Source organism: Salvelinus alpinus, chromosome 4, assembly GCF_045679555.1.
Source record: "Salvelinus alpinus chromosome 4, SLU_Salpinus.1, whole genome shotgun sequence".
Classification (NCBI taxonomy): domain Eukaryota; kingdom Metazoa; phylum Chordata; class Actinopteri; order Salmoniformes; family Salmonidae; genus Salvelinus; species Salvelinus alpinus.
In genome coordinates this window covers 51,831,027-51,856,590 of record NC_092089.1, presented here as the reverse complement: position 1 = coordinate 51,856,590, position 25,564 = coordinate 51,831,027, and the positions used below count along the sequence as shown (strand labels likewise).

General features: G+C 45.1%; 2 protein-coding genes across 5 annotated transcripts in view; one reads left to right on the top strand and one right to left on the bottom strand.

Annotated features, from left to right (window-relative positions):
- Positions 1-20,796, top strand: part of LOC139573896 (glycoprotein endo-alpha-1,2-mannosidase-like protein) — a 29,760-nt gene extending 8,964 nt beyond the window's left edge. The window contains exons 3-4 of the mRNA XM_071397857.1: positions 10,733-10,809; positions 19,698-20,796. Coding sequence (XP_071253958.1) covers positions 10,733-10,809; positions 19,698-20,334 — 714 coding nt within the window. The 3' untranslated portion in view covers positions 20,335-20,796. The remainder of the gene's footprint in view (positions 1-10,732; positions 10,810-19,697) is intronic.
- A 1,362-nt stretch (positions 20,797-22,158) lies between these two features.
- Positions 22,159-25,380, bottom strand: LOC139573897 (threonylcarbamoyl-AMP synthase-like). Of its 4 annotated transcripts, none has more exons than XR_011674669.1 (6): positions 24,838-25,139; positions 24,375-24,570; positions 24,002-24,116; positions 23,651-23,794; positions 23,372-23,505; positions 22,159-23,159 (listed from the first exon to the last, which is right to left on the bottom strand). XR_011674669.1 is itself a non-coding variant. In XM_071397859.1 (6 exons), the coding sequence occupies exons 1-6, from the start codon at positions 25,212-25,214 to the stop codon at positions 23,096-23,098; spliced, it is 696 nt and encodes a 231-aa protein (XP_071253960.1). In that variant the 5' UTR covers positions 25,215-25,380; the 3' UTR covers positions 22,159-23,095. The 4 variants fall into 4 exon arrangements, 2 of the variants coding, with proteins under 2 accessions (XP_071253960.1, XP_071253959.1); XM_071397859.1 differs by lacking the exon at positions 24,838-25,139 and adding an exon at positions 25,148-25,380 and having other exon boundaries at positions 23,675-23,794; XM_071397858.1 differs by having other exon boundaries at positions 23,675-23,794.
- Between the last annotated feature and the right edge of the window lie 184 nt (positions 25,381-25,564).

Genomic DNA, 25,564 nt, shown 5'->3' with positions numbered 1-25,564 from the left:
CTCTGCAAAATACCGCTGACAGATCATTTTATAAATAGTTATGATCAAGCGTGGGCTTAAAAATGAAGTTGAGTAATTCATTTAACATCTGAAAAATAAAAAAACAGGACAAATCTGAGGGGGCATGTGCCCTTGTGGCCCGTATGGGCAGGACACCTCTGGGTGTGTATCTGTGTGTCAGTAGACAGCTGTGCGGCAGGATGACTTGCATTTGTGTGTGTGTTTGTTTTAAAGGTCCAATGGAGCCGTTTTTATCTAATTTAAAATCACATTACTGTGATTGTTTTCAATTAAAATGGTCAAAAAGAAACTAAAATAGTTTCTTAGCAAAGAGCAATTTCTCAAGTAAGAATTTTGCTTGGACTGTCTAGGAGTGGTCTGAGTAGGGAGTTGGAAAACCATAAACTACCTGTTATTGGCAGAGGTTTGGAACTTTTTCCTATTGGTCTACTAACAAATTTACCGACTGGTGATGTTTTAATTTTTTTAAATGTAACCTTTATTAAACTAGGCAAGCCAGTTAAGAACAAATTCTTATTTCCAATGACAGCCTACCCCGGCCAAACCCTAACCCGGACGATGCTGGGCCAATTGTGCACCGCCCTATGGGACTCCCAATCACGGCTGGTTGTGATACAGCTTGGAATCGAACCAGGGTCTGCAGTGATACACGCTTCTAGCACTGAGATGCAGTGCCTTAGACCGCTGCGCCACTCGGGAGCCTGGTGATGTCACCAGGCAGGCTAAAACTCCATCCTGCCGCAACAGGCTGACATTTCAGGCAGTCTTTTCAAAACAGGTCTTACACTAAAATGGCATTATTATGATTTTCACAATTTCACAATTTTATTCCAACCATAAAGTATAGAAATATATATAAAACACAGCAAATCACGTTTTTGACTGCACTGGGCCTTTAAAGACTGCTTAGGGGCATTGAGAGCCTCGTGCCTGTGTGAATGAATGCGGACCAAGTGCAGTGTGACAAGAGAGACAGGCTTAAGCTAGAGCCCCTTTCTCCAGCTGTGTTGCATCAATAATACACACGCTGTGTTTGCTCAACACACGGTCGCATTTAAAGACAATTGAGAGCGGATTCGTTTTTGTGATTGCATGAGAATCTCTGCTACATAGAAAATCATGCAAATAATGCAGGCCGATATTCAAAATTAATATTTATAAGAGCACAAGTACAGAAAATAAATGTCTGTTGTACATGTAATGTTGTGAACGTTATTCCGTAATCCAGTCTGTGTATTTGTACAGAAATAGTCCAGTTCCATGTTTTACACGGGACCGATTGATGTGCAAGGAAGCCTTGTGAATAACCCTGTAATGCCGGCGTACTCTAAGTAAAGTTAAACTAAACTATATCAAACTTAAGTCCTTGTAAGAATAAGTAATCTAACAAAAAGCGGGACGTTACAGTACAGAGGTTCTAGTTAATTCTGGAGGATTCAGAATTGCCTATATTTTTTCCACCCAAAAAGTGCAGTTTTACTGATAAGAGAGAGCAGTAAAGAAAAATAAAGCCAAAGTAGGGAAAGATAACTTTAACAAACAACAACCAAGTTGTTGCCACTTTTTTGTAAACATCTAAGGGATGGGGCCTATATACACTATAAACACTGTATGTGGACACCCCTTCAAATTAGTGGATTTGACGATTTCAGCCACACCCTTGGCTGACAGGTGGATAACATCGAACACACAGCCATGCAATCTCCATAGACAAACATTGGCAGTAGAATGGCCCGTACTGAAGAGCTCAGTGACTTTCAATGTGGCACCATCATAGGATGCCACCTTTCCAATAAGTCAGTTCGTCAAATGTCTGCCCTCCTAGAGCTGCCCCAGTCAACTGTAAGTGCTGTTATTGTGAAGTGGAAACGTCTAGGAGAAACAACGGCTCAGCCGTGAAGTGGTAGGCCACACAAGCTCACAGAATGGGACCACCGAGTACTGAAACACGTAGCGTGTAAAAATCATCTGTCCTCCGTTGCAACACTCACTACCGAGTTCCAAACTGCCTCAGGAAGCAACATCAGCACAAGAACTGTTTGTCTGCAGCTTCATGTAATGGATGCCAGGAGAATGCTACCTTCCCAAATGCATAGTGCCAACTGTAAAGTTTGGTAGAGGAGGAATAATGATCTGGGGCTGTTTTTCATGGTTCGGGCTAGGCCCCTTAGTTCCAGTGAAGGGAAATCTTAACGCTACAGCATACAATGACATTCTAGATGATTCCGTGCTTCCAACTTCGTGGCAAAAGTTTTGGGAAGGCCCTTTCCTGTTTCAGCATGACAATGCCCCTGTGCACAAAGCGAGGTCCATACAGAAATGGTTTGTCAAGATCGGTGAGGAAGAACTTGACTGGTCTGCACAGAGCCCTGACCTCAACCCCAACGAACACCTTTGGGATGAATTGGAACACCGACTGCAAGCCAGGCCTAATCGCCCAACATCAGTGCCGACCTCACTAATGCTCTTGTGGCTGAATGGAAGCAAGTCCCAGCAGAAATGTTCCAACATTTGGTTGAAAGCCTTCCCAGAAGATTGGAGGCTGTTATAGCAGCAAAAGGGGGACCAACTGCATATTAATGCCCATGATTTTGGAATGAGATGTTCGAAGAGCAGGTGTCCACATACCTTTGGTCATGTAGTGTATCATTATTTTAAAAGTCCAAAAATGGATGTACCAATCCCAGATTGACCCTTTAATAACCTTGTTATAGAATATTTAGAGTGGTACTCTGCATCAGTATCCTGTTCAGGTGCCCACTTGCTCCTGACCACATTCTCCCTCCACCACTGCACATAAGGACATCTGTTGTTGGAGTGCCTTTAGTGAAAAATCTTCACAAACTGCTGACCGTAGAAAAATGTCTTGGGTCTCTCATAATTTTGAGCTGCGACGCAAACATTTATTTTTCTAATGCAAAAGAGGCCCTCTTGCATTACAATCTTCCTGGAATTTTCTGCAAAGAGAAGGCAAATTAAAATTTATAATTGTGCCTCCTCTTTCACACCAATATGTAAGATGGGGGATAAGCAGTAGAATGATTAATCGTTCTTGGTTGAGTCCTAACATAAGATCCATGGGCATAACTTGACCCATTGTTATCAATGCATGACTTATGCAAAAACATGTTAAGCATATGGATTTCAAGGTAGGATTCGGACCTTTATTCTCAGTGGCAGCATCCCACCATCCCAGCATTTCACTTCATCATAGGGCTCTTTGACTTGCATGTACAGTACATTCTATTGTACTCCTTCTGAGGGATCCTTAGGAGCAAAAGTGAGCAATCATTTATTTGAGGTCCCAATGTGTGTAGCCTCTTCAAAGGAAATGTGAATGCAGTACATGAAAGATAAATTATGTTATTTTTCATGGACACAAACAATGTTGTCAAAGAAAGAGACTAGAAGAGAAAGTCTTTAGGGGGCACCAGCATGAAGTGTTTGTCACTGTTGCAGGTGAACGTCTTACATGGTACATGCTCAGTCAGTCCATCTCTCTGTTTATCAGTCTTGTCATCCCTCTCCTGTCAGATCTGTCGTGACGGAACTTCTCTTTACAGTCTGAGCTGAGGTGATCACAATGAGTGGAGGCAACAGAGCCTTTATAACTTGCCACTTAACAGAGCAATCTAAGGGAGCTCTGTGTGTGATGTGATCGGAATAACAGCAGACAGTCCCGAGACAGACATGCTGAATCTTCACAGTCTGAAAAAGCCTTAGAAACACAGGCCAGAACAGGTCTAGACTAGTCTACCAGGGTTGGGGTCGTTTGTGGTGACGGAGGGCACGAGGGGTGTTGTACAAAACAAAGTCATCAGCGATTGGATCGTCTCAAACCAATCAGAGTATCAAACCCACATGTGTTCTGGCTCTGGCCCAACCCATCAGTTTCTGGACCAATCAGACGGCCCGAGTGTTCACATTCGGTGAAGGATTGAGGAGGTACTCAGATCCAGACTCATTACGGAAAATAAAGTAACCTCTATGGTGGGTGTGGCGTAGCGTTTGGTCGGAGCGAGGAGTCTGGGTAGCCAGGCAATACTACTATGGCACTGACTTAGACTCCCAAATCTAGGACCTTACACTAGATGACACTGCAGAAAACAGACTGTTTTGTTTATATAAGAATAGCATTGGAAAAAGCCCCTAAATCAAGTATGGGCACCCACACAGCTTTTGTATTATGTATGTACGGTTGGAGTTTAAGAGCAGATCCTCTTGCGGTTGAAGGCTCTAGAGCTCCACTGAGTTGAACAATCGTGGTCACACTCTGCTTGCTTGGAGAGTAGCTCAGGCTGAAACTCCCCTTTGGCCCTTGAGGGGCTGTGTGTGGGCTCGAGATAGGCGGGGGTGACGGTCCCATGACTCAGTTTTCCTCCCTGAACAATCCGGGCCCCAAGGGGCAGGAAAGTAGGGCATGTTGCACAGCAGCAGCAGTGCAGAGAGGCCCATGTGTGGGCAGGCCATGCTGTCAGGCACACTTCCCCATCTCCAGATGCCCAGCACAGCATGCAGCTACCATCTTCCATCTCACAAGACTTGGTTGCGTCCCAAATGGCACCCTATTCCATTCATAGTGCACTAATTGCGGGCCCTGGTCAAAAGTAGTGCACTACATAGGGACTAGGGTGCCATTTGGGGTGCATAGTTGGTGTGCCTGCATGTTAATGAGAAGTTGACAACTTAGCGTGTGGAACCCTACTGAATTGAACTAATATAACCTAAACATTATTGGAAGTACGAAGCGGCAACATCTCATGATACGTTCAATACTGTATGGTGTTGACTGTTTTAAAATGCTGTCTGGGTAGTTTAACGGATGGTTGAAATGCCCTCCTAAGGGCCTGTTACAGTGCATTAGGTTGTATTCTACTCGATTCAGACAATTCTTTGCTCTGGTGATGGTGATAGGGCTGGGTCAGTCTGTGAGAAAAGCTCTTGGTTTGCTTGGGTCTCTCATGTAAGTCTAAATTGCTGCTGTGTAATGGCCTGATGTGTCTCGGGTGGAACATGAGCGGGCTATTCCAACGGTGGCAGTCATCTGCGGCGAGCGGGAGTTGAGATGGTGACAGCTCTTTCGCTTAGGGAGAAATAATTTGACAGTCAGTGAAACGGCAGGCTTTAAAAACTCGAATGATGTTTTTTTTCAGCCGAGTCACTCAGCTTTTAATCGAAGTTATTAGCACAGAAATAGTTGTAACTTTCCCTCTAATGATACCTTGCCTCGAGACGTCAATCAGATTACGGAGAGTTGTTCCTCGCCTTCGACACTGATTTCAGACGAGTGGCCTACACAGCCATAGTGAGCTACCCTGCCACGAGGGCTCCAAATTCAAATATATTTTCATCTGACACTGAAGCACTTAGCTGCCACCATTACCGACAACAACGATTTTCTCCCCATGTCTACATTTAACTATACAGGACAACAGTTTAAAACCGCCTTGCCTCCCATCCCTAGCCTGCATCACTCCAATCCATTAGCGCACTTCTGTCCCAATGTCATGGTGACACTTTGAGCACTTGGTGTCACCAAGAGTTAAATTACCATGGCAACTGGTTAGGAAGGCCGAGTAGCCACTCACTTTAATTTCAATCCTGCCATACCCCCTACTCCAACCTATCTTAATCGAATGCACTATACTTGGCTACAGTTCCTCGCCATAATAAGACAAAGACTATTCCCACTCATGAAAAATACAAAACATGCATAGCCTAACAACGTGGAAAATGTTTAGAACTTTATTCTCCATAGTGAATGGTATACTAGCAGAACCAGGGAGTGGCGAGGCGGAGCTCAGACAGGAATTGAATCAAGCGTCAGGTGAGAATGATGGATCTACATCAAAAGCAGCAGACTTATGTTAGCAAACTGGCGAGGTGTTGCTGCTTCCATTCTGCGTATGGCTCTATCCATCCAGCTTCTTTCATGCTGGGCCCCTGCGGAACCCGTTGCGAGAGAAGAAAAGTGGTCCACTTTGATCATATATAATTCAATTTGTTTCATAGCTGATCCATCGTGTGCTCAGCCACTCTGCTCCTCATTGAGGAATAGTCAGCTGGAATAGAACTATGATTCACTGGGCTTTAGTGGATGACGAATGACCTTGGGATAGATGTGTCAGGTTATTTGTCATGGCATAACACCAGTGCTGAAACAGTCATCGTCTGAGACAATCCTATAACACAGTCTGTAAAGATTGATCAACGTATTAACACTTATGAGTGTTAATATCGTATGAGGACATTTCTGGGCACCCACATCGTCCACTTCTGTTGGCCGAGAAATATGACTGTTGCAGTTATACATGCTTGAGAGCTGGGGTTCAAATATCAGCCACAATTTGTGGTTCAACTTTCGATGATAAGTAGAGCGGGGGAGAAGGGGTAGTGTTACTTTCATTTAGATGTAATTAGCTGTGACTGTATTTTGGGGGTCGGGGGGGGTATTTTATTAGGATCCGCAGCTACTCTTTCTGGGGTCAACACAGAACATGAAACATGGCATAATACAGAACATGAATAGACAAGAACAGTTCAAGGATAGAACTACCTACATTTAAAAATGGCACATAGCCTACATAGGGTATCAATACAGACACACAAAATATCTCGGTCCAATAGGGGAGAGGCGTTGTGCCGGGAGGTGTTGCTTTATCTGTTTTTTGAAATAAGGTTTGCTGTTCATTTGAGCAATATGAGATGAAGGGAGTGCCATGAAATAATGGATCTATATAATACTGTACACTTTCTTGAGTTTGTTCTGGATTTGGGGACTGTGAAAAGACCCCTGGTGGCATGTCTGGTGGGGTAAGTGTATGTGTGTCAGAGCTGTGCGTGAGTTGACTATGCAAACAATTTGGAATTTAACACATTAATGTTTCTTATAAAAACAAGAAGTGATGCAGTCAGTCTCTCCTCAACTCTTAGCCAAGAGAGACTGGCATGCATAGTATTTATATTTGCCCTCTGATTACAATGAAGAGCAAGATGTGCCGCTCTGTTCTGGACCAGCTGCAGCTTAACTAGGTAATTCTTAGCAGCACTTGACCACATGACTGGACAATAATCAAGATAAGACAAAACTAGAGCCTGTAGGACTTGCTTTGTGGAGTGTGGTGTCAAAAAATCTGAACATCTCTTTATCACAGACAGACCTCTCCCCATCTTTACAACCATTGAACCTATATGTTTTGACCATGACAGTTTGTAATCTTAGGTAACACCAAGTAATTTAGTATCCTCAACTTGTCCAACAGCCACAGCATTCATTACCAGATTTAGCTGAGGTCTAGAGCTTAGGGAATGATTTGTACCAAATACAATGCTCTGAGTTTTAGAGATGTTCAGGACCAGTTTATTACTGGCCACCCATTCCAAAACTGACTGCAACTCCTTGTTAAGGGTTTCAGTGACCTCATTAGCTGTGGATGTTGACATGTAGAGTCGAAGTCGGAAGTTTACATACACTTAGGTTGGAGTAATAAAAACTCGTTTTTCAACCACTCCACAAATTTCTTGTTCACAAACTATAGTTTTGGCAAGTTGGTTAGGACATCTACTTTGTGCATGACACAAGTAATTTTTCTAACAATTGTTTACAGACAGATTAGTTCACTTATAATTCACTGTATCACAAGTCCAGTGGGTCAGAAGTTTACATACACTAAGTTGATTGTGCCTTTAAACAGCTTGGAAAATTCCCGAAAAGGATGTCATGGCTTTAGAAGCTTCTGATAGGCTAATTAACATCATTTGAGTCAGTTGGAGGTGTACCTGTGGATGTATTTCAAGGCCTACCTTCAAACTCAGTGCCTCTTTGCTTGACATTATGGGGAAATCAAAAGAAATCAGCCAAGACCTCAGAAAAAAAATTGTAGAACTCCACAAGTCTGGTTTATCCTTGGGAGCAATTTTCAAACGCCTGAATAGTTCATCTGTACAAACAATAGTACGCAAGTATAAACACCATGGACCCACGCAGCCGTCATACCACTCAGGAAGGAGACGCGTTCTGTCTCCTAGAGATGAACGTACTTTGGTGTGAAAAGTGCTAATCAATCCCAGAACAACAGCAAAGGACCTTGTGAAGATGCTGGAGAAAACAGGTACAAACTTATCTATATCCACAGTAAAACGAGTCCTATATCAACATAACCTGAAAGGCCGCTCAGCAAGGAAGAATCCACTGCTCCAAAACCGGCATTAAAAAAGCCAGACTACGGTTTGCAACTGCACATGGGGACAAAGATCGTACTTTTTGGAGAAATGTCCTCTGGTCTGATGAAACAAAAATAGAACTGTTTGGCCATAATGACCATTGTTATGTTTGGAGGAAAAAGGGGGAGGCTTGCAAGCCGAAGAACACCATCCAAACTGTGAAGCATGGGGGTAGCAGCATCATGTTGTGGGGGTGCTTTGCTGCAGGAGGGACTGGTGTACTTCACAAAATAGATGGCATCATGAGGGAAGAAAATTATGTGGATATATTGAAGCAACATCTCAAGACATCAGTCAGGAAGTTCAAGCTTGGTCGCAAATGGGTCTTCCAAATGGATAATGACCCCAAGCATACTTCCAAAGTTGTGGAAAAGGCTTAAGGACAACAAAGTCAAGGTATTGGAGTGGCCATCACAAAGCCCTGACCTCAATCCCATAAATAATTTGTAGGAAGAATTGAAAAAGCGTGTGCGAGCAAGGCCTACAAACCTGACTCAGTTACACCAGCTCTGTCAGGAGGAATGGGCCAAAATTCACCCAACTTATGGTGGGAAGCTTGTGGAAGGCTTCCCAAAACGTTTGACCCAATTTAAAGGCAATGCTACGAAATACTAATTGAGTGTATGCAAACTTCTGACCCACTGGGAATGTGATGAAAGAAATAAAAGCTGAAATAAATCATTCTCTCTGCTATTATTCTGACATTTCACATTCTTAAAATAAAGTGGTGATCCTAAAGCCTGTTTGAGATAGGGGGCAGTATTTTCACATTCGGATGAAAAGCGTGCCCAGAGCAAACTTCCTGCTACTCAGGCCCAGAAGCTAATATATGCATATTATTAGTAGATTTGGATAGAAAACACTCTGAAGTTTCTAAAACTGTTTGAATGATGTCTGTGAGTATAACAGAACTCATATGGCAGCGAAAACCTGAGAAAAATCCAACCAGGAAGTGGGAAATCTGAGGTTTGTAGGTTTGCCTATCCAATATACAGTGTCTAAGGAAGTGCAATATAACCCCAAAGGCTTCCACTAGATGTCAACAGTCTTTAGAACGTTGTTTGATGCTTCTACAGTGAAGGATGAGGGAAAAAGAGCTGGTTGTGAGAATGCCAAAAGTATGCAAAGCTGTCATCAAGGCAAAGGGTGGCTACTTTGAAGAATCTCAAATCTCAAATATATTTGACACTTTTTTGGTTACTACATGATACCATGTGTTATTTCATAGTTTTGATGTCTTCACTATTATTCTACAATATAGAGATCAGTAAAAATAAAGAAAAACCCTTGATTGAGTAAGTGTGTCCAAACTTTTGACTGGTACTGTATATAGCAACACCTCCTCCATAAGCATTCCTGTCTTTTCTATAGATGTTATATCCTTGTATTGCTGCTACTGCTGTATCATCAAAGGAATTATCTAAGTGAGTCTCAGAATTGACTAATATATGGACGTTATCTGATGTTAGCAAGTTACTGATTTCATGAACCATATTTCTAAGGCTACAACAGAACAAACAAAGCAAGAGAAAAAGCTACGAATCCAGAAGCTACGAATCCATAGGCTTGGCTCTCTCATCCTTTCCAGGCTTTTGGGAGGGAGGCTGGACAATGTGCCTGTCATATTGGATGTAAGCAATGTCCCCACGCACTCTGGCAGCTTTCATGGCCCGGGATAAGTTATTTTCTCTTCTGGCGCACAGCTTCAGGATAGTCTTCGTTACGGAAGATGTACGTTCCTCTCAAGTTCATGAATCTTTCCAGAACCGTTACCTTGTCCTTGAACCTCAGGAACTTGACGACTATCGGCCTGGGCTGGAGGTGGGTTTTCATGTCCCGTTGGCGTGCTCCAACGCAATCTTCCTGTGGTTCCAACTTCAGTTTCTCCGAGATCATTTCACTCACTTTGTCCTCAGACTCCATCCAGGTCATGTGGAGATTCTGCAATTCCGTCTACAACAATGTTGTTCCGCCTTGACTGTCCTTCGAGATAATCCGATTTCTCTGTCATGGATTCACATACAGAACTAATGTCCTCTCTCAAAGGCTTACAGATTGTCGTCATCTCGCCGTTTCCCGATTAAACTCATCGAGCAGACCCTGGGAGAACTGCAAACTGTTCTTCAGGTCCTGGACCTCTCTGGTCAGATTATTTTATGAGTTGACTCCACCAGTATTTGGACACAACACTTGAAGCCATTTTGTCGTTGTTGTAACAACTGCTTATTATAATGGCTGCATAATAATGGATGTATTGCGCCTGCTCCGTCCTTAGGCTTTGAATAGCTCTCAATTAGACCCAAGGGGCAGCTGAACACAGCCCAGCTCCTGTCACCTTTCCAAATGTGAATATTCTCTAGAGTTTGAGTCAATACTAACTCATCACCTTAGATGGTTGGGTTGGCTGCATAGACGCACTTACAAATATGTGACAACAATGCAATGAATGGAAAGCCGTGGACTAAGATGTTTTTTATTTTCTTCCCAGGTTGCATTTCACCTCCAGCCTTACAGAGGGCGGAGCGACCACAGTGTCCATGACAACATCAAGTATATCATCGACAGGTAGGTGTTGTCTTTGTTTAGAATAACTTCAAATTGAAGTGGACACAAAGTAAAACATTGTTGAACTTTCCTGTTGAAACAGTTTTCAGTCAACATAGACCCTTTTTAAGGACTGAGACACAGTTCACTTCAAATCAAATTCTATTGGTCGTTTACACATGTTTAGCAGATGTTATTGCGGGTGTAGCGAAATGCTTGTGTTCCTAGCTCCAACAGTGCAGTAATATCTAACAATACACACAAATCTAAAAGTAAAAGAATGGACTTAAAAAATATAGAAATATTAAGACGAGCAATGTCGGAGTCCGGAGTGTGTGTGTGTGTGTATATATATACAGTGGGGAGAAGAAGTATTTGATACACTGCCGATTTTGCAGGTTTTCCTACTTACAAAGCATGTAGAGGTCTGTAATTTTTATCATAGGTTCACTTCAACTGTGAGACAGAATCTGATACAAAAATCCAGAAAATCTAATTGCATAATTTTTAAGTAATTCATTTGCATTTTATTGCATGACATAAGTATTTGATCACCTACCAACCAGTAAGAATTCCGGCTCTCACAGACCTGTTAGTTTTTCTTTAAGACGCCCTCCTGTTCTCCACTCATTACCTGTATTAACTGCACCTGTTTGAACTCGTTACCTGTATAAAAGACACCTGTCCACACACTCAATCAAACAGACTCCAACCTCTCCACAATGGCCAAGACCAGAGAGCTGTGTAAGGACATCAGGGATAAAATTGTAGACCTGCACAAGGCTGGGATGGGCTACAGGACAATAGGCAAGCAGCTTGGTGAGAAGGCAACAACTGTTGGCGCAATTATTAGAAAATGGAAGAAGTTCAAGATGACGGTCTTTAGGTAGCCTGTTTTCCTTTGTGTTTTGTGGGTGGTGTTTCCTGTGTCTGTGTTTTCACCATACGGGACTGTTTCGTTTTCTATCATTCACGTTGTTATTTTTGTATTCTTAGTGTTCAGTTATTAAATTGAATATGGACACTTACCACACTGCGCTTTGGTCCTCACCTCATTCCAACGACAAGCGTTACAGAATCACCCACCAACCAAGGACCAAGCAGCGCGGTATCGGGCAGCAGCGATCTCCGGACTCATGGACATGGGAGGAGATTCTAGATGGAGGAGGACCCTGGACACAGGCTGGGGAATATCGCCGCCCCCGGGAAGAGCTGGAGGCAGCCAAAGCCGAGAGGCGGTGGTATGAGGAGGAAGCACGGCAGCGCGGCTGGAAGCCCGAGAGGCAGTCCCAAAAATGTATTGGGGGGTACACACGGGGAGTGTGGCTAAGTCAGGTAGGAGACCTGAGCCAACTTCCCGTGCTTACCGTGGAGAGAGTTGGTCCGGGCAGGCACCGTGTTATGCGGAGAAGCGCACGATGTCCCCAGTGCGCACGCATAGCCCGGTGCGCTACATTGCCGCTCCTTGTATCGGCCGGGCTAGAGTGGGCATCGAGCCAGGTGCGATGAAGCCTACTCAGCGCATCTGGTCTCCAGTGCGTCTCCTCTGTCCGTGTTATATGGCACCAGCCCTACGCACGGTGTCTCCCGTGGGTCTGCACAGCCCAGTGCGTCCTGTGCCCCGCAAGTGCCGGGCTAAAATCAACATCCAGCCAGGACGGGTTGTTCAGGCCCTTAGTTAGATGACCTCCAGTGCGCCTCCACGGACCGGTCTATCCTGTGCCTCCTCCAAGGACCAGGCCTCCAGTAAATCTCTCCGGCCTGGTGAGTACTGTTCCTGTTCTAAGAACCAAGTCTCCTGTGTGTTCCTCCCTCCAGTCCGGATCCTCCAGAGCCGCCCGTCTGTCCTGAGCCGCCCGTCTGTCCTGAGTCTCCCTCCGGTCCGGATCTGCCAGAGTCTCCCCTCAGTCGCTACTCTAACCTGGTGGTCCCAGCGCGCACGACCCACGTGGAGTTCCAGGTTTCAGGCAGCCTCTGGAACTGCCGATCTGCGGCCAACAAGGCAGAGTTCATCTCAGCCTATGCGTCCCTCCAGTCCCTCGACTTCTTGGCACTGACGGAAACATGGATTACCACTGATAACACTGCTACTCCTACTGCTCTCTCCTCGTCTGCCCACGTGTTCTCGCACACCCCGAGAGCTTCTGGTCAGCGGGGTGGTGGCACTGGGATCCTCATCTCTCCCAAGTGGACATTCTCTCTTTCTCCCCTGACCCATCTGTCTATCGCCTCCTTTGAATTCCATGCTGTCACAGTTACCAGCCCTTTCAAGCTTAACATCCTTATCATTTATCGCCCTCCAGGTTCCCTTGGAGAGTTCATCAATGAGCTTGACGCCCTGATAAGTTCCTTTCCTGAGGATGGCTCACCTCTCACAGTTCTGGGTGACTTTAACCTCCCCACGTCTACCTTTGACTCATTCCTCTCTGCCTCCTTCTTTCCACTCCTCTCCTCTTTTGACCTCACCCTCTCACCTTCCCCCCCTACTCACAAGGCAGGCAATACGCTTGACCTCATCTTTACTAGATGCTGTTCTTCCACTAATCTCATTGCAACTCCCCTCCAAGTCTCCGACCACTACCTTGTATCCTTTTCCCTCTCGCTCTCATCCAACACTTCCCACACTGCCCCTACTCGGATGGTATCGCGCCGTCCCAACCTTCGCTCTCTCTCCCCCGCTACTCTCTCCTCTTCCATCCTATCATCTCTTCCCTCTGCTCAAACCTTCTCCAACCTATCTCCTGATTCTGCCTCCTCAACCCTCCTCTCCTCCCTTTCTGCATCCTTTGACTCTCTATGTCCCCTATCCTCCAGGCCGGCTCGGTCCTCCCCTCCTGCTCCGTGGCTCGACGACTCATTGCGAGCTCACAGAACAGGGCTCCGGGCAGCCGAGCGGAAATGGAGGAAAACTCGCCTCCCTGCGGACCTGGCATCCTTTCACTCCCTCCTCTCTACATTCTCCTCTTCTGTCTCTGCTGCTAAAGCCAATTTCTACCACTCTAAATTCCAAGCATCTGCCTCTAACCCTAGGAAGCTCTTTGCCACCTTCTCCTCCCTCCTGAATCCTCCTCCCCCTCCTCCCCCCTCCTCCCTCTCTGCTGATGACTTCGTCAACCATTTTGAAAAGAAGGTCGACGACATCCGATCCTCGTTTGCTAAGTCAAACGACACCGCTGGTTCTGCTCACACTGCCCTACCCTGTGCTTTGACCTCTTTCTCCCCTCTCTCTCCAGATGAAATCTTGCGTCTTGTGACGGCCGGCCACCCAACAACCTGCCCGCTTGACCCTATCCCCTCCTCTCTTCTCCAGACCATTTCCGGAGACCTTCTCCCTTACCTCACCTCGCTCATCAACTCATCCTTGACCGCTGGCTACGTCCCTTCCGTCTTCAAGAGAGCGAGAGTTGCACCCCTTCTGAAAAAACCTACACTCGATCCCTCCGATGTCAACAACTACAGACCAGTATCCCTTCTTTCTTTTCTCTCCAAAACTCTTGAACGTGCCGTCCTTGGCCAGCTCTCCTGCTATCTCTCTCAGAATGACCTTCTTGATCCAAATCAGTCAGGTTTCAAGACTAGTCATTCAACTGAGACTGCTCTTCTCTGTGTCACGGAGGCGCTCCGCACTGCTAAAGCTAACTCTCTCTCCTCTGCTCTCATCCTTCTAGACCTATCGGCTGCCTTTGATACTGTGAACCATCAGATCCTCCTCTCCACCCTCTCCGAGCTGGGCATCTCCGGCGCGGCCCACGCTTGGATTGCGTCCTACCTGACAGGTCGCTCCTACCAGGTGGCGTGGCGAGAATCTGTCTCCGCACCACGTGCTCTCACCACTGGTGTCCCCCAGGGCTCTGTTCTAGGCCCTCTCCTATTCTCGCTATACACCAAGTCACTTGGCTCTGTCATATCCTCACATGGTCTCTCCTATCATTGCTATGCAGACGACACACAATTAATCTTCTCCTTTCCCCCCTCTGATAACCAGGTGGTGAATCGCATCTCTGCATGTCTGGCAGACATATCAGTGTGGATGACGGATCACCACCTCAAGCTGAACCTCGGCAAGACGGAGCTGCTCTTCCTCCCGGGGAAGGACTGCCCGTTCCATGATCTCGCCATCACGGTTGACAACTCCATTGTGTCCTCCTCCCAGAGTGCTAAGAACCTTGGCGTGATCCTGGACAACACCCTGTCGTTCTCAACTAACATCAAGGCGGTGACCCGTTCCTGTAGGTTCATGCTCTACAACATTCGTAGAGTACGACCCTGCCTCACGCAGGAAGCGGCGCAGGTCCTAATCCAGGCACTTGTCATCTCCCGTCTGGATTACTGCAACTCGCTGTTGGCTGGGCTCCCTGCCTGTGCCATTAAACCCCTACAACTCATCCAGAACGCCGCAGCCCGTCTGGTGTTCAACTTTCCCAAGTTCTCTCACGTCACCCCGCTCCTCCGCTCTCTCCACTGGCTTCCAGTTGAAGCTCGCATCCGTTACAAGACCATGGTGCTTGCCTACGGAGCTGTGAGGGGAACGGCACCTCCGTACCTTCAGGCTCTGATCAGGCCCTACACCCAAACAAGGGCACTGCGTTCATCCACCTCTGGCCTGCTCGCCTCCCTACCTCTGAGGAAGTACAGTTCCCGCTCAGCCCAGTCAAAACTGTTCGCTGCTCTGGCACCCCAATGGTGGAACAAACTCCCTCACGACGCCAGGTCAGCGGAGTCAATCACCACCTTCCGGAGACACCTGAAACCCCACCTCTTTAAGGAATACCTAGGATAGGATAAAGTAATCCTTCTAACCCCCCCCCCCCCCCTTAAAAGAGTTAGATGCACTATTGTAAAGTGGTTGTTCCACTGGATATCATAAGGTGAATGCACCAATTTGTAAGTCGCTCTGGATAAGAGCGTCTGCTAAATGACTTAAATGTAAATGTAAATGTCCAGTGGTGCCCTTTACTAGGGTCTCGAATCCAGGGTCGGTGACGAGGGTCTCCGCTCCTAAGGTATCACAGAAGGGGGCCGAGACTATGGTGGAGTGGGGTCCTCGTCCCGCTCCAGAGCCACCACCGCGGTAAATGCCTACCCAGACCCTCCCCTATAGGTTCAGGTTTTCCGGCCGGAGTCCGCACCTTTCCTTTGGGGGGGGGGGGGGGGGTTTACTGTCACGTTCGGACCTTAGTTCCTTTTTTATGTCTTTATTTTAGTTTGGTCAGAGCGTGAGTTGGGGTGGGCATTCTATGTTTTTCTATGTTTTGTTCTATGGTTATATTTCTATGTGTTTGGCCTAGTATGGTTCCCAATCAGAGGCAGGTGTCAGTCGTTGCTTCAATATATCCACAATTTTCCTCCCTCATGATGCCTTCTATTTTGTGAAGTGCACCAGTCCATCCTGCAGCAAAGCACCCACACAACATGATTGTTGTGAAGTGCTTCACGGTTGGGATGATGTTCTTCGGCTTGCAAGCCTCCCCCTTTTTCCTCTAAACATAACGATGGTCATTATGGCCAAACAGATCTATTTTTGTTTCATCAGACCAGAGGACATTTCTCCAAAAAGTCCCATCTTTGTCCCCATGTGCAGTTGCAAACCGTATTCTTTGCTTTTTTATGGTGGTTTTGGAGCAGTGGCTTCTTCCTTGCTGAGCAAACTTTCAGGTTTTGTTGATATAGGACTAGTTTTACTGTGGATATAGATACTTTTGTACCTGTTTCCTCCAGCATCTTCACAAGGTCCTTTGCTGCTGTTCTGGGATTGATTTGCACTTTTCACACCAAAGTTCATCTTTAGGAAACAGAACGCGTCTCCTTCCTGAGCGGTAAGACGGCTGCGTGGTCCCATGGTGTTTATACTTGCGTACTATTGTTTGTACAGATGAACGTGGTACCTTCAGGCGTTTGGAAATTGCTCCAAAGGATGAACCAGACTTGTGGAGGTCTACAACTTTTTTTCTGATGTCTTGGCTGATTTCTTTAGATTTTCCCATGATGTCAAGTACTGAGTTCGAAGGTAGGCCTTGAAATACATCCACAGATACACCTCCAATTGACTCGATTGATGTCAATTAGCCTATCAGAAGCTTCTAAAGCCATGAAATCATTTTCTGCAATTTTCCAAGCTGTTTAAAGGCACAGTCAACTTAGTGTATGTAAACTTCTGACCCACTAGAATTGTGATACAGCAAATTATAAGTGAAATAATCTGTCTGTAAACAATTGTTGAAAAAATTACTCATGTCATGCACAAAGTAGATGTCCTAACCAACTTGCCAAAACTATAGTTTGTTAACAAGAAATATGTGGAGTGGTTGAAAAACGAGTGTAATGACAACCTAAGTGTATGTAAACTTCCGACATCAACTGTACACACACACACACACACACACACACACACACACACACACACACACACACACACACACACACACACACACACACACACACACACACACACACACACACACACACACACACACACACACACACACACACACACACACACACACACACCAGTGCCTTAGGAAAGTATTCACACTCCTTGACTTTTTCCACTGTTACATTAGACTTATTCTAAAATGGATGAAATTTCAAACAAATCCTCAGCAATCTCAACACAATACCCCATAATGACAAAGCGAAAACAGGTTGACATTTTTGCAAATGTATTAAATATTAAAAACAGAAATACCTTATTTACATAAGTATTCAGACCCTTTGTTATGATAAAAGAAATTGAGGTCAGGTGCATCCTTTTTCCATTGATCATCCTTGAGATGTTTGTACAACTTAAAAGGAGTCCACCTGTGGTAAATTCAATAGATTGGATATGATTTGGAAAGGCACACATCCTTCTATATAAAAGGTCCCACAGTTGACAGTGCATGTCAGAGCAAAAAACAAGCCATGAGGTCAAAGGAACTGTCCGTAGAGCTCCGAGACAGGATTGTGTCGAGGCACAGATCTGGGGAAGGGTACCAAAACATTTCTGCAGCATTGAATGTCCCCTAAAACACAGTGGCCTCCATCATTCTTAAATGGAAGAAGTTTGTAACCACTAAGACTCTTCCTAGAGCTGGCCATCCCAGCCAAACTGAGCAATCGGGTGAGAAGGGCCTTGGTCAGGGAGGTGACCAAGAACCCAATGGTCACTCTGACAGAGCTCTAGAGTTCCTCTGTGGAGATGGGAGAACCTTACAGAAGGACAACCATCTCTGCAGCACTCCACCAATCAGACCTTTATGGTAGAGTGGCCAGACGGAAGCCACTCCTCAGTAAAAGGCACATGACAGACCGCTTGTAATTTGCCAAAAGCCACCTAAAGACTCTCAGACCAGGAGAACAAGATTCTGTGGTCTGATGAAACCAAGATTGAACTCTTTGGCCTGAATGCCAAGCGTCACGTCCCGAGGAAACCTGGCACCATCCCTACGGTGAAGCATGGTGGTGGCAGCATCATGCTGTGGGGATGTTTTTCAGCGGCAGGGACTGGGAGACTAGTCAGAATCGAGGGAAAGACGAACAGAGCAAAATACAGAGAGATCCTTGATGAAAACCTGCTCCAGAGAGTTCAGGATCTCAGACTGGGGCAAAGGTTCACCTTCCATCTGGACAACGCAGGAGTGGCTTCGGGACAAGTGTATATCCTTGAGTGGCCCAGCCATGAACCCGATCAAACTTCTCTGGAGAGACCTGAAAATAGCTGTGCAGCAACACTCCCCATCCAACCTGACAGAGCTCGAGAGGATCTGCAGAGAAGAATGGGAGAAACTACCCAAATACAGGTGTGCCAAGCTTGTAGCGTCAAACCCAAGAAGACTCGAACGCTGCCAAAGGTGCTTTAACAAAGTACTGAGGTAAGGGGCTGAATACTTATGTAAATGTGATAGTTTCATGCTTAATGAATTTGCAAAAATGTTTAAAAAACAGTTTTTACTTTCTGATTATGGGGTATTGTGTGTAGATTGATGGGGAAAAAACAATTTAATCAATTTTAGAATAAGGTTGTAACCTAACAAAATGTGAAAAAAAGGTGTCTGAATACTTTCCGAAGGCACTGTGTATGTGTGTGTATACACACACACACACGATGGGATGTACAGACCAGTGGCGTCTATACATCAAATTTTTTAAAGAGCATGGCCTTATTTCTATTACAGCATATTGGATGACTGTCATTCATATTCCATTCACCCAGTTCAATGTAACAGCGACAGGTTTAGCTACTACATGATACTCAAATTTTCCCTAAACGCATCATGAGGTTGCTACAACCTAGCCTATGAATAAAAGTTTACAACGTAGGTGCACACAGGTCGAGACACACATTTGTAATCAAAGTGACCACCTTGCCTGCATCTAGCTGATATAGGGTGTAATCATTAGTCCAACAGTTGCAGTCTCTCGGTCCCAGCTTTGATCTTCTTGGTCTTCCTGTGACATCGGGTGCTGTAGATGTCCTGAAGGGCAGGCAGTGTGGCTACGGTGATGCGTTGGGCTGACCGCACCACCCTCTGGAGAGTCCTGCGGTTGCGGATGGTGCAGTTGTCGTACCAGGCGGTGATACAGCCTGACAGGATGCTCTCAATGGTCCATCTGTAAAAGTTTGTGAGGGTCTTAGGGACGAAGTCGAATTTATTCAGCCTCCTGAGGTTTAAAAGAGACACTGTTGCACCTTCTTCACCACACAGTGATGTGTATGCCGAGGAACTTGAAGCTTTTAACCTTCTCCACTGTGGCCCCGTTGATTTGGCTGGGGCCGTGCTCCCTCTGCTGTCTCCTGAATGCTAGATTACATGTAAAGAACTCTACAATGTGCTTCATATCTTATTAGGATACTTCTAAGTTATTTCTCCTTCCATGCAAATATCAAAATCTGTATCAATAATATCTTGTACATTTATTTGTGTTTGAAGGTACGGGGACCACGGAGCCTTCTACAAGTTCACCTCTAGCATGGGGAATATCCTGCCTCTGTTCTACATTTATGACTCGTATCTGACGCCGCCCGAGAACTGGTCCGACCTGCTCCACCCCACGGGCTCCCACAGCCTGCGCGGCACGCCGTATGACAGTGTCTTCATCGCCCTCATCGTGGAGGAGCGCCACAAGCATGACATTCTTGCCGGTGGTTTCGATGGCATGTACACGTACTTCGCCTCCAACGGGTTCTCTTTTGGTTCATCCCACCAGAACTGGAAGGCGGTCAAGGCGTTCTGTGACGGTAACAACCTGTTATTTATACCTAGCGCCGGGCCGGGCTACATCGACACCGCGGTCAGACCGTGGAACAACCACAACACGCGCAACCGCGTCAACGGCCGCTACTACGAGACGGCCTTGCAGGCGGCGCTGAACGTGCGGCCCGAGATCGTCACGATAACGTCGTTCAACGAGTGGCACGAGGGCACGCAGATTGAGATGGCTGTGCCAAAAAAGACGGTGACCAGGCTGTATTTGGATTACCAGCCACACCAACCTGAGCACTACCTGGAGCTCACCAGGAGGTGGGCAGAGCAGTTCAACAAGGAGAAAGAGACATGGCTCATGTGAACTGGCACTGTGTGTGTGAAAGAGAGAGAAAAAGCATGAGTGACTGTAGAGGTTTATGAATGTGTGAGACAAGTGCGTGGGAATTGGACTGGAGAAAAAAAAGGAGAACAGAGAAATCCTTGTTTTAACTTTTTTGGGGGGCAAAATTTCATTATGTGGTATATTCTACAGTTGACTCTTATGTGCAACAGAAAGCTCCCCGTCCTGCTTGCCATATCTCTGCCCTGGATCTTGCCTCCTGATAACCTCCAGACAACCCCCATCCTCGCTACAAGCATGGATGGACACATCAATAGTCTAATATACTGTACACAGTACACTCTGTCCTACTTTGACAAACCACTGCCCAATGTAACCATCTGTTTGATACAATGCACCCTGGCATGACTTTTCTTTCTGCACAATCCTTTTAAGTTTGAAAATGATAATACCAATAAAATAGACCAGGTGACATATCTAGGATTTGACTTTCATCCACAAGCCATCTCTTTCTTCGAAAGTATGAGAGAATAAAGGACAGGAGAGAGAGAGAGAGGGCTAGTGGAACTGTACGATTATATTTTCTCTTCATTAAGTCTAGCCTTTTCTCTTCACTCAAAGCAAGTGTGGTCATTGCCAAGTAAAGGGGTATTTCCTGTGTGGCTTAACAAGGATGTGGAGCTCAAAGATGTAGGGTGAAGTTGCCCCTAGGCACTGATCGAGGGTCAGTTTTACATTTCCCCCACTAATGGTTAAGATGTGGGGGAGCTGATCCTAGATCGGTACCTAGGGAAACTTCAGCCCGGAGTCAAACCAATGTGTAAGGGAAAACGGCATGGTTGACCAAATGGTTTAATGTCAGTGCACCAGGGAGAGTCTGAGGGCTCCACAGAGATGTTGGGGGTATCGGAGCATGTGATTGCAGCCAGACCAATTCAGCCAAGGGGAAATGCCATGTCCACAGCAGTTTCCTTTTATCTAAAGACAGAAAACAACCAAGTCGAGCACAACTACCAGTTTTAATAAATGCAATCTGTTGAAAACAAGTTTTTCAGATTCATTCAACATTACAGTTGGGACATTGTCCGTTAAAATAATTCTAATAATAACTTTTTATAGAAATAAACAGTCACTCTCGTGTGCAGGCAATGTAAATGTATAGTCAGGTCAGGCTGGGTACTGGAATATGAACGATAAATGCAGTGTGTATGACCTATTTGTACCTTACTAAAATCTTGCTGTCCATTACTAAAAATGAAAGAGATATTTTAGGAATAAAAAGCCCTCTGACTTATCTTTAAAACAAAGACTATCCATTCTGTGAGAAGAAAAAAAAATACTTAGAGCTGCAATGTTGTGTGAGCCATTGCGTGTTAACTGAGTCACCTGATCCAGCTTGGCAGTCCACTCAGTCACTGTTAGTCATTCTCTAACAAACTAGCAGAAACTATTAGTGAAGGGAATACCAACTCAGTTGCACAACTAAAAGCATTCAACCAAATTGCATCTTCCACATTTAATCCAACCCCTCTGAATTAGAGGTGTACCGGGGGGCTGCCTTAATCGACATCCACGTCCTTGGCGCCCGGGGGGGGCAGTTTATTTGGGGGTTAACTGCCTTGCTCAAGGGCAGGTTACTGACCCAACGCTCTTAACCGCTAGGCTAACTCCTTAATGTATATGCATTGCTGAATACTGACCATCTACATTCCCAACATGTGAGAAGACACTTACCATAAAAAAGTCATTGAGAGTGTTCTGTGGACAGGAGCTTCTGCAGTAGTTCATCCACCACACTGATATTCACCCAGTACTACAGGCGAGGAGAGAAAACCAACACAGCCATCATGATCTGCATAATGCATGCCATTTATTGTCAACAACATACGCTCATTGGTCTATTATACAAACCAGTAATCAGGTACTCACAACCGTTGAGCAATAATACACTAGATCACAGCTCATAGGCTGCGTTTACACACGCAGCCCAATCCTGATATTTCCCCCCCCCACCAATTGGTCTGACCAATCACATCAGATCTTTTCTCATCAGATATTTTTCAGAGCTGATCTGATTGGTCAAAAGACCAATTAGTGAAAAAAATATCAGAATTGGGGTGCCTGTGTAAATGCAGCTTTACAGTCTGAAATTGGTTAAATAAATTCTCCATGAAAATAAAATGCATTTACACAATGTTCACATCCCTGAAACCCAAAGATCAGTTCATAAAAACCACAGGACTTGATTTTGAAATGCATGAAATGGACACGAGTTATTACAATTAAATAGTATCTTTGCTTAACCTAGTCATAACTAAAATAAATGACAGTAACAGGGTAGAACGCCAGCCGTTACTCTGTGCCAAGTCTGCCATTTTGACCCACTAGAAAGGAGGCAAGAGTGGGGTCTTCTGTTGGGTGTAAGCATGCTTAAGTAAAACAACCTAGTTACCACACAATAAAGTACATTTGTAAAGCAAAGACTGAGTTAAGTGCCCAGGGTTTTCCCATAGAAACAACAACGCTTGGACAGCTAATAACCCAGAAAGACAAAAACAAATCCCTTAAGTTTCACAGGAAACCCAGAGCGTTCCACAATAGCATGCAATGTGCAAAAGGACAGTCCTTCCTTTAGAAAGATGAGTGATTTTGATATCATCACTCGCCTCAGCGTTGCAGGCATTGCCATCATTCAGAGTTGTATTTGGGCCACGGTAAGTACAGGTTCTTGCTGGTTGTACATTTCAGCATGTGGTATGAATTTGAAGGGGGCAAACCTCACTCATCCCGTGTCTTCTGACAGTCCATATTTGTGCTCTAGCACATGAACGGTGGAAGAGAAGGCACTGAAAGAACAGAAAAGAGCAGGGGGGGTTATCACTTCCACAGGTCATTTTCACTATACTGTATGTTTAAACTACTACTCACAAAATGTGCTCATGTACTTTTAACTTGGATAAATTAACTAAATGGAATTACCTGAACATAACTAGCTTGATTGAAATGTATTACAGTCGGTGGCCTGTAATCTGCTGAGCAGGCCAGTATCAATACTCACCAGCCAGGTCTGATGATGCGGTATTTGCCGAACACCGACAGGTCGACCACTGTTGACCCCAACCGACTCTTGTCTTCTATTGGCCTGCAATCCACCACAACTGCTGCTAGCTGAGGCCACAGATCCTGGAACTCCTGTAGAGAAAATCCCTGTATAAGTACTATTTTGCCAAAGTCCTTTTAAGTATCAGTGAAAAATTATGCACTGATAAACCTTGGTTAGTTGTAGATGATGTAGTCCCACCTCCACTCCAGTTCATGGAATAAAAACAGTTCTCACACATGGTGGGTTGTCTCAACATACATGTACAGCCACAGTGCTGGAGTGTGAGCTGATGTTGGCACTGGTGAGGGCAAGAGGTTCCCGACACATCTGGCAGAGGCGTCTCATGAAGGCCTGGTCCGGGATGCGCACTCCTACTAACTGGAAGTAAAAGGTAAACACATCATCACCAACAGCCCAATACATGTAATAAATAACTTACTAAATCCCAGTCCAAAATCTAGCATGCAGAAAAGCAACACACATTTTCAAATTGAGTGGTTTATGAATTATAGTATAATTTGTCATCTTTTAGGGGCAGTGAATGGTCCGTGTCTGTGTAATGGTCCGTGTCTATGGAAGTCTAACCGGAGTGAAGGGATTGAGGTCAGTGTTGAGTACTTCAGCTCGTTCCAGAACCAGAGTGACAGGGCCAGGCAACAGGTCCCCTATCAGCTCTTTCTTGACTGACACCTTACAGTACCTGCCACCACAAGGGTAAAAAACAACATTGAGGCTAGGCTTCAATATTGCCTGATTCACATTATAGGGCTGATGCAAACCGTACTGTGCTGGCACCGATATTTTCATTTTGTCCTTTCCAGCAAGGTAGATTTTTGCAACTACGTTAGATGCGTAACAAGGCCAGGCAGTCCAGCTCAGCCCTATAGTGTGAGTTAGGCATGTTGCAAGACATTGAGCCACAAGAACAATGATACGAACACCATCAATGCACGCTTACTTGTAAATGTCTTTGATTTCTCCAACACAAATAGCCAGCGGTTTCTGACCATTACGTCCTTTGATGTCATACACCTTTTTGATGGCATTGGAATTTTGAGCCAAGCAAGCCAGCCCATATATTGTGTCCGTTGGCACAGCCACAACTTGCCCATCCTTTAGAGCATTCACTGTTGAATTCAGGACTTCTGCACCATCTACACTTCAAAAGCAAACCATTAGCAATGAATGGTCTTATGCAAACAGCTTACATTGATTGATGTATGATCGCATGTCATCACGAGTAGACATTCAACAATCTCCCCCACAACAGAACGTGACTAATGCAAAGCATTTGACAAAAAGCCTAAGATTTATTTAGTTTGAGACATGTTATTGCAGAATACATTTTTTTTAAATATGTAACCTTTATTTAACTAGACAAGTAAGTTAAGAACAAATTCTTATTTTTAATGACTGCCTACCTCGGCCAAACCCGGACGACGCTGGTCCAATTGTGCGCCGCCCTATGGGACTCCCAATCACGGCCGGGTGTGATTCAGGCTGGATTCGAACCAGGGACTGTAGTGACGCCTCTTGCACTGATATGTAGTGCCTTAGACTGCTGCGCCTCTCGGGAGCCCTAACACGTGCACTTGAAACCATGAGAATTATATATCTAGCTAACAACTATTAGCTTCTCATATGGACAATCAGGACCTCTATTCAACTTAGAATTTATTTTAATTGTAGAACCTTGCCGTTTGAGTTTGAATGGTGACATCATGGACCTACCTTGCAGTCTTGCATCACACCGGGCAGATGGTCCATTTATGACAGACTGCGGTGACAAGCGCATCATTTTTGTCTTCAGTTCTTTGCACCTAGTTCTTCGGTCTCGGGTCGCTAGATTTATAAACGCGTCTTAATATCATGAAGTAAGAAATAAACTTTAAAAGGGTATTCATAGAAAGTGTTGGTGCTACATGCTGTGTCGGCTGATGAAATAACATTGACTGTCTTCCCGGGTAACGCCCTCAAAACAATGACACACATTTCCTTAAAGTGAAAGCACACAGCTTCGCAAAACGTTTATAAAATTCCAGTTAAATTAGTATAAACAAGGTCAAAATGTGCTTTGTAATTTGCATAACAAGTGATATTGATCCAAACTAATAACAAAATAGTACATGCCCATTACATCAAATGAAC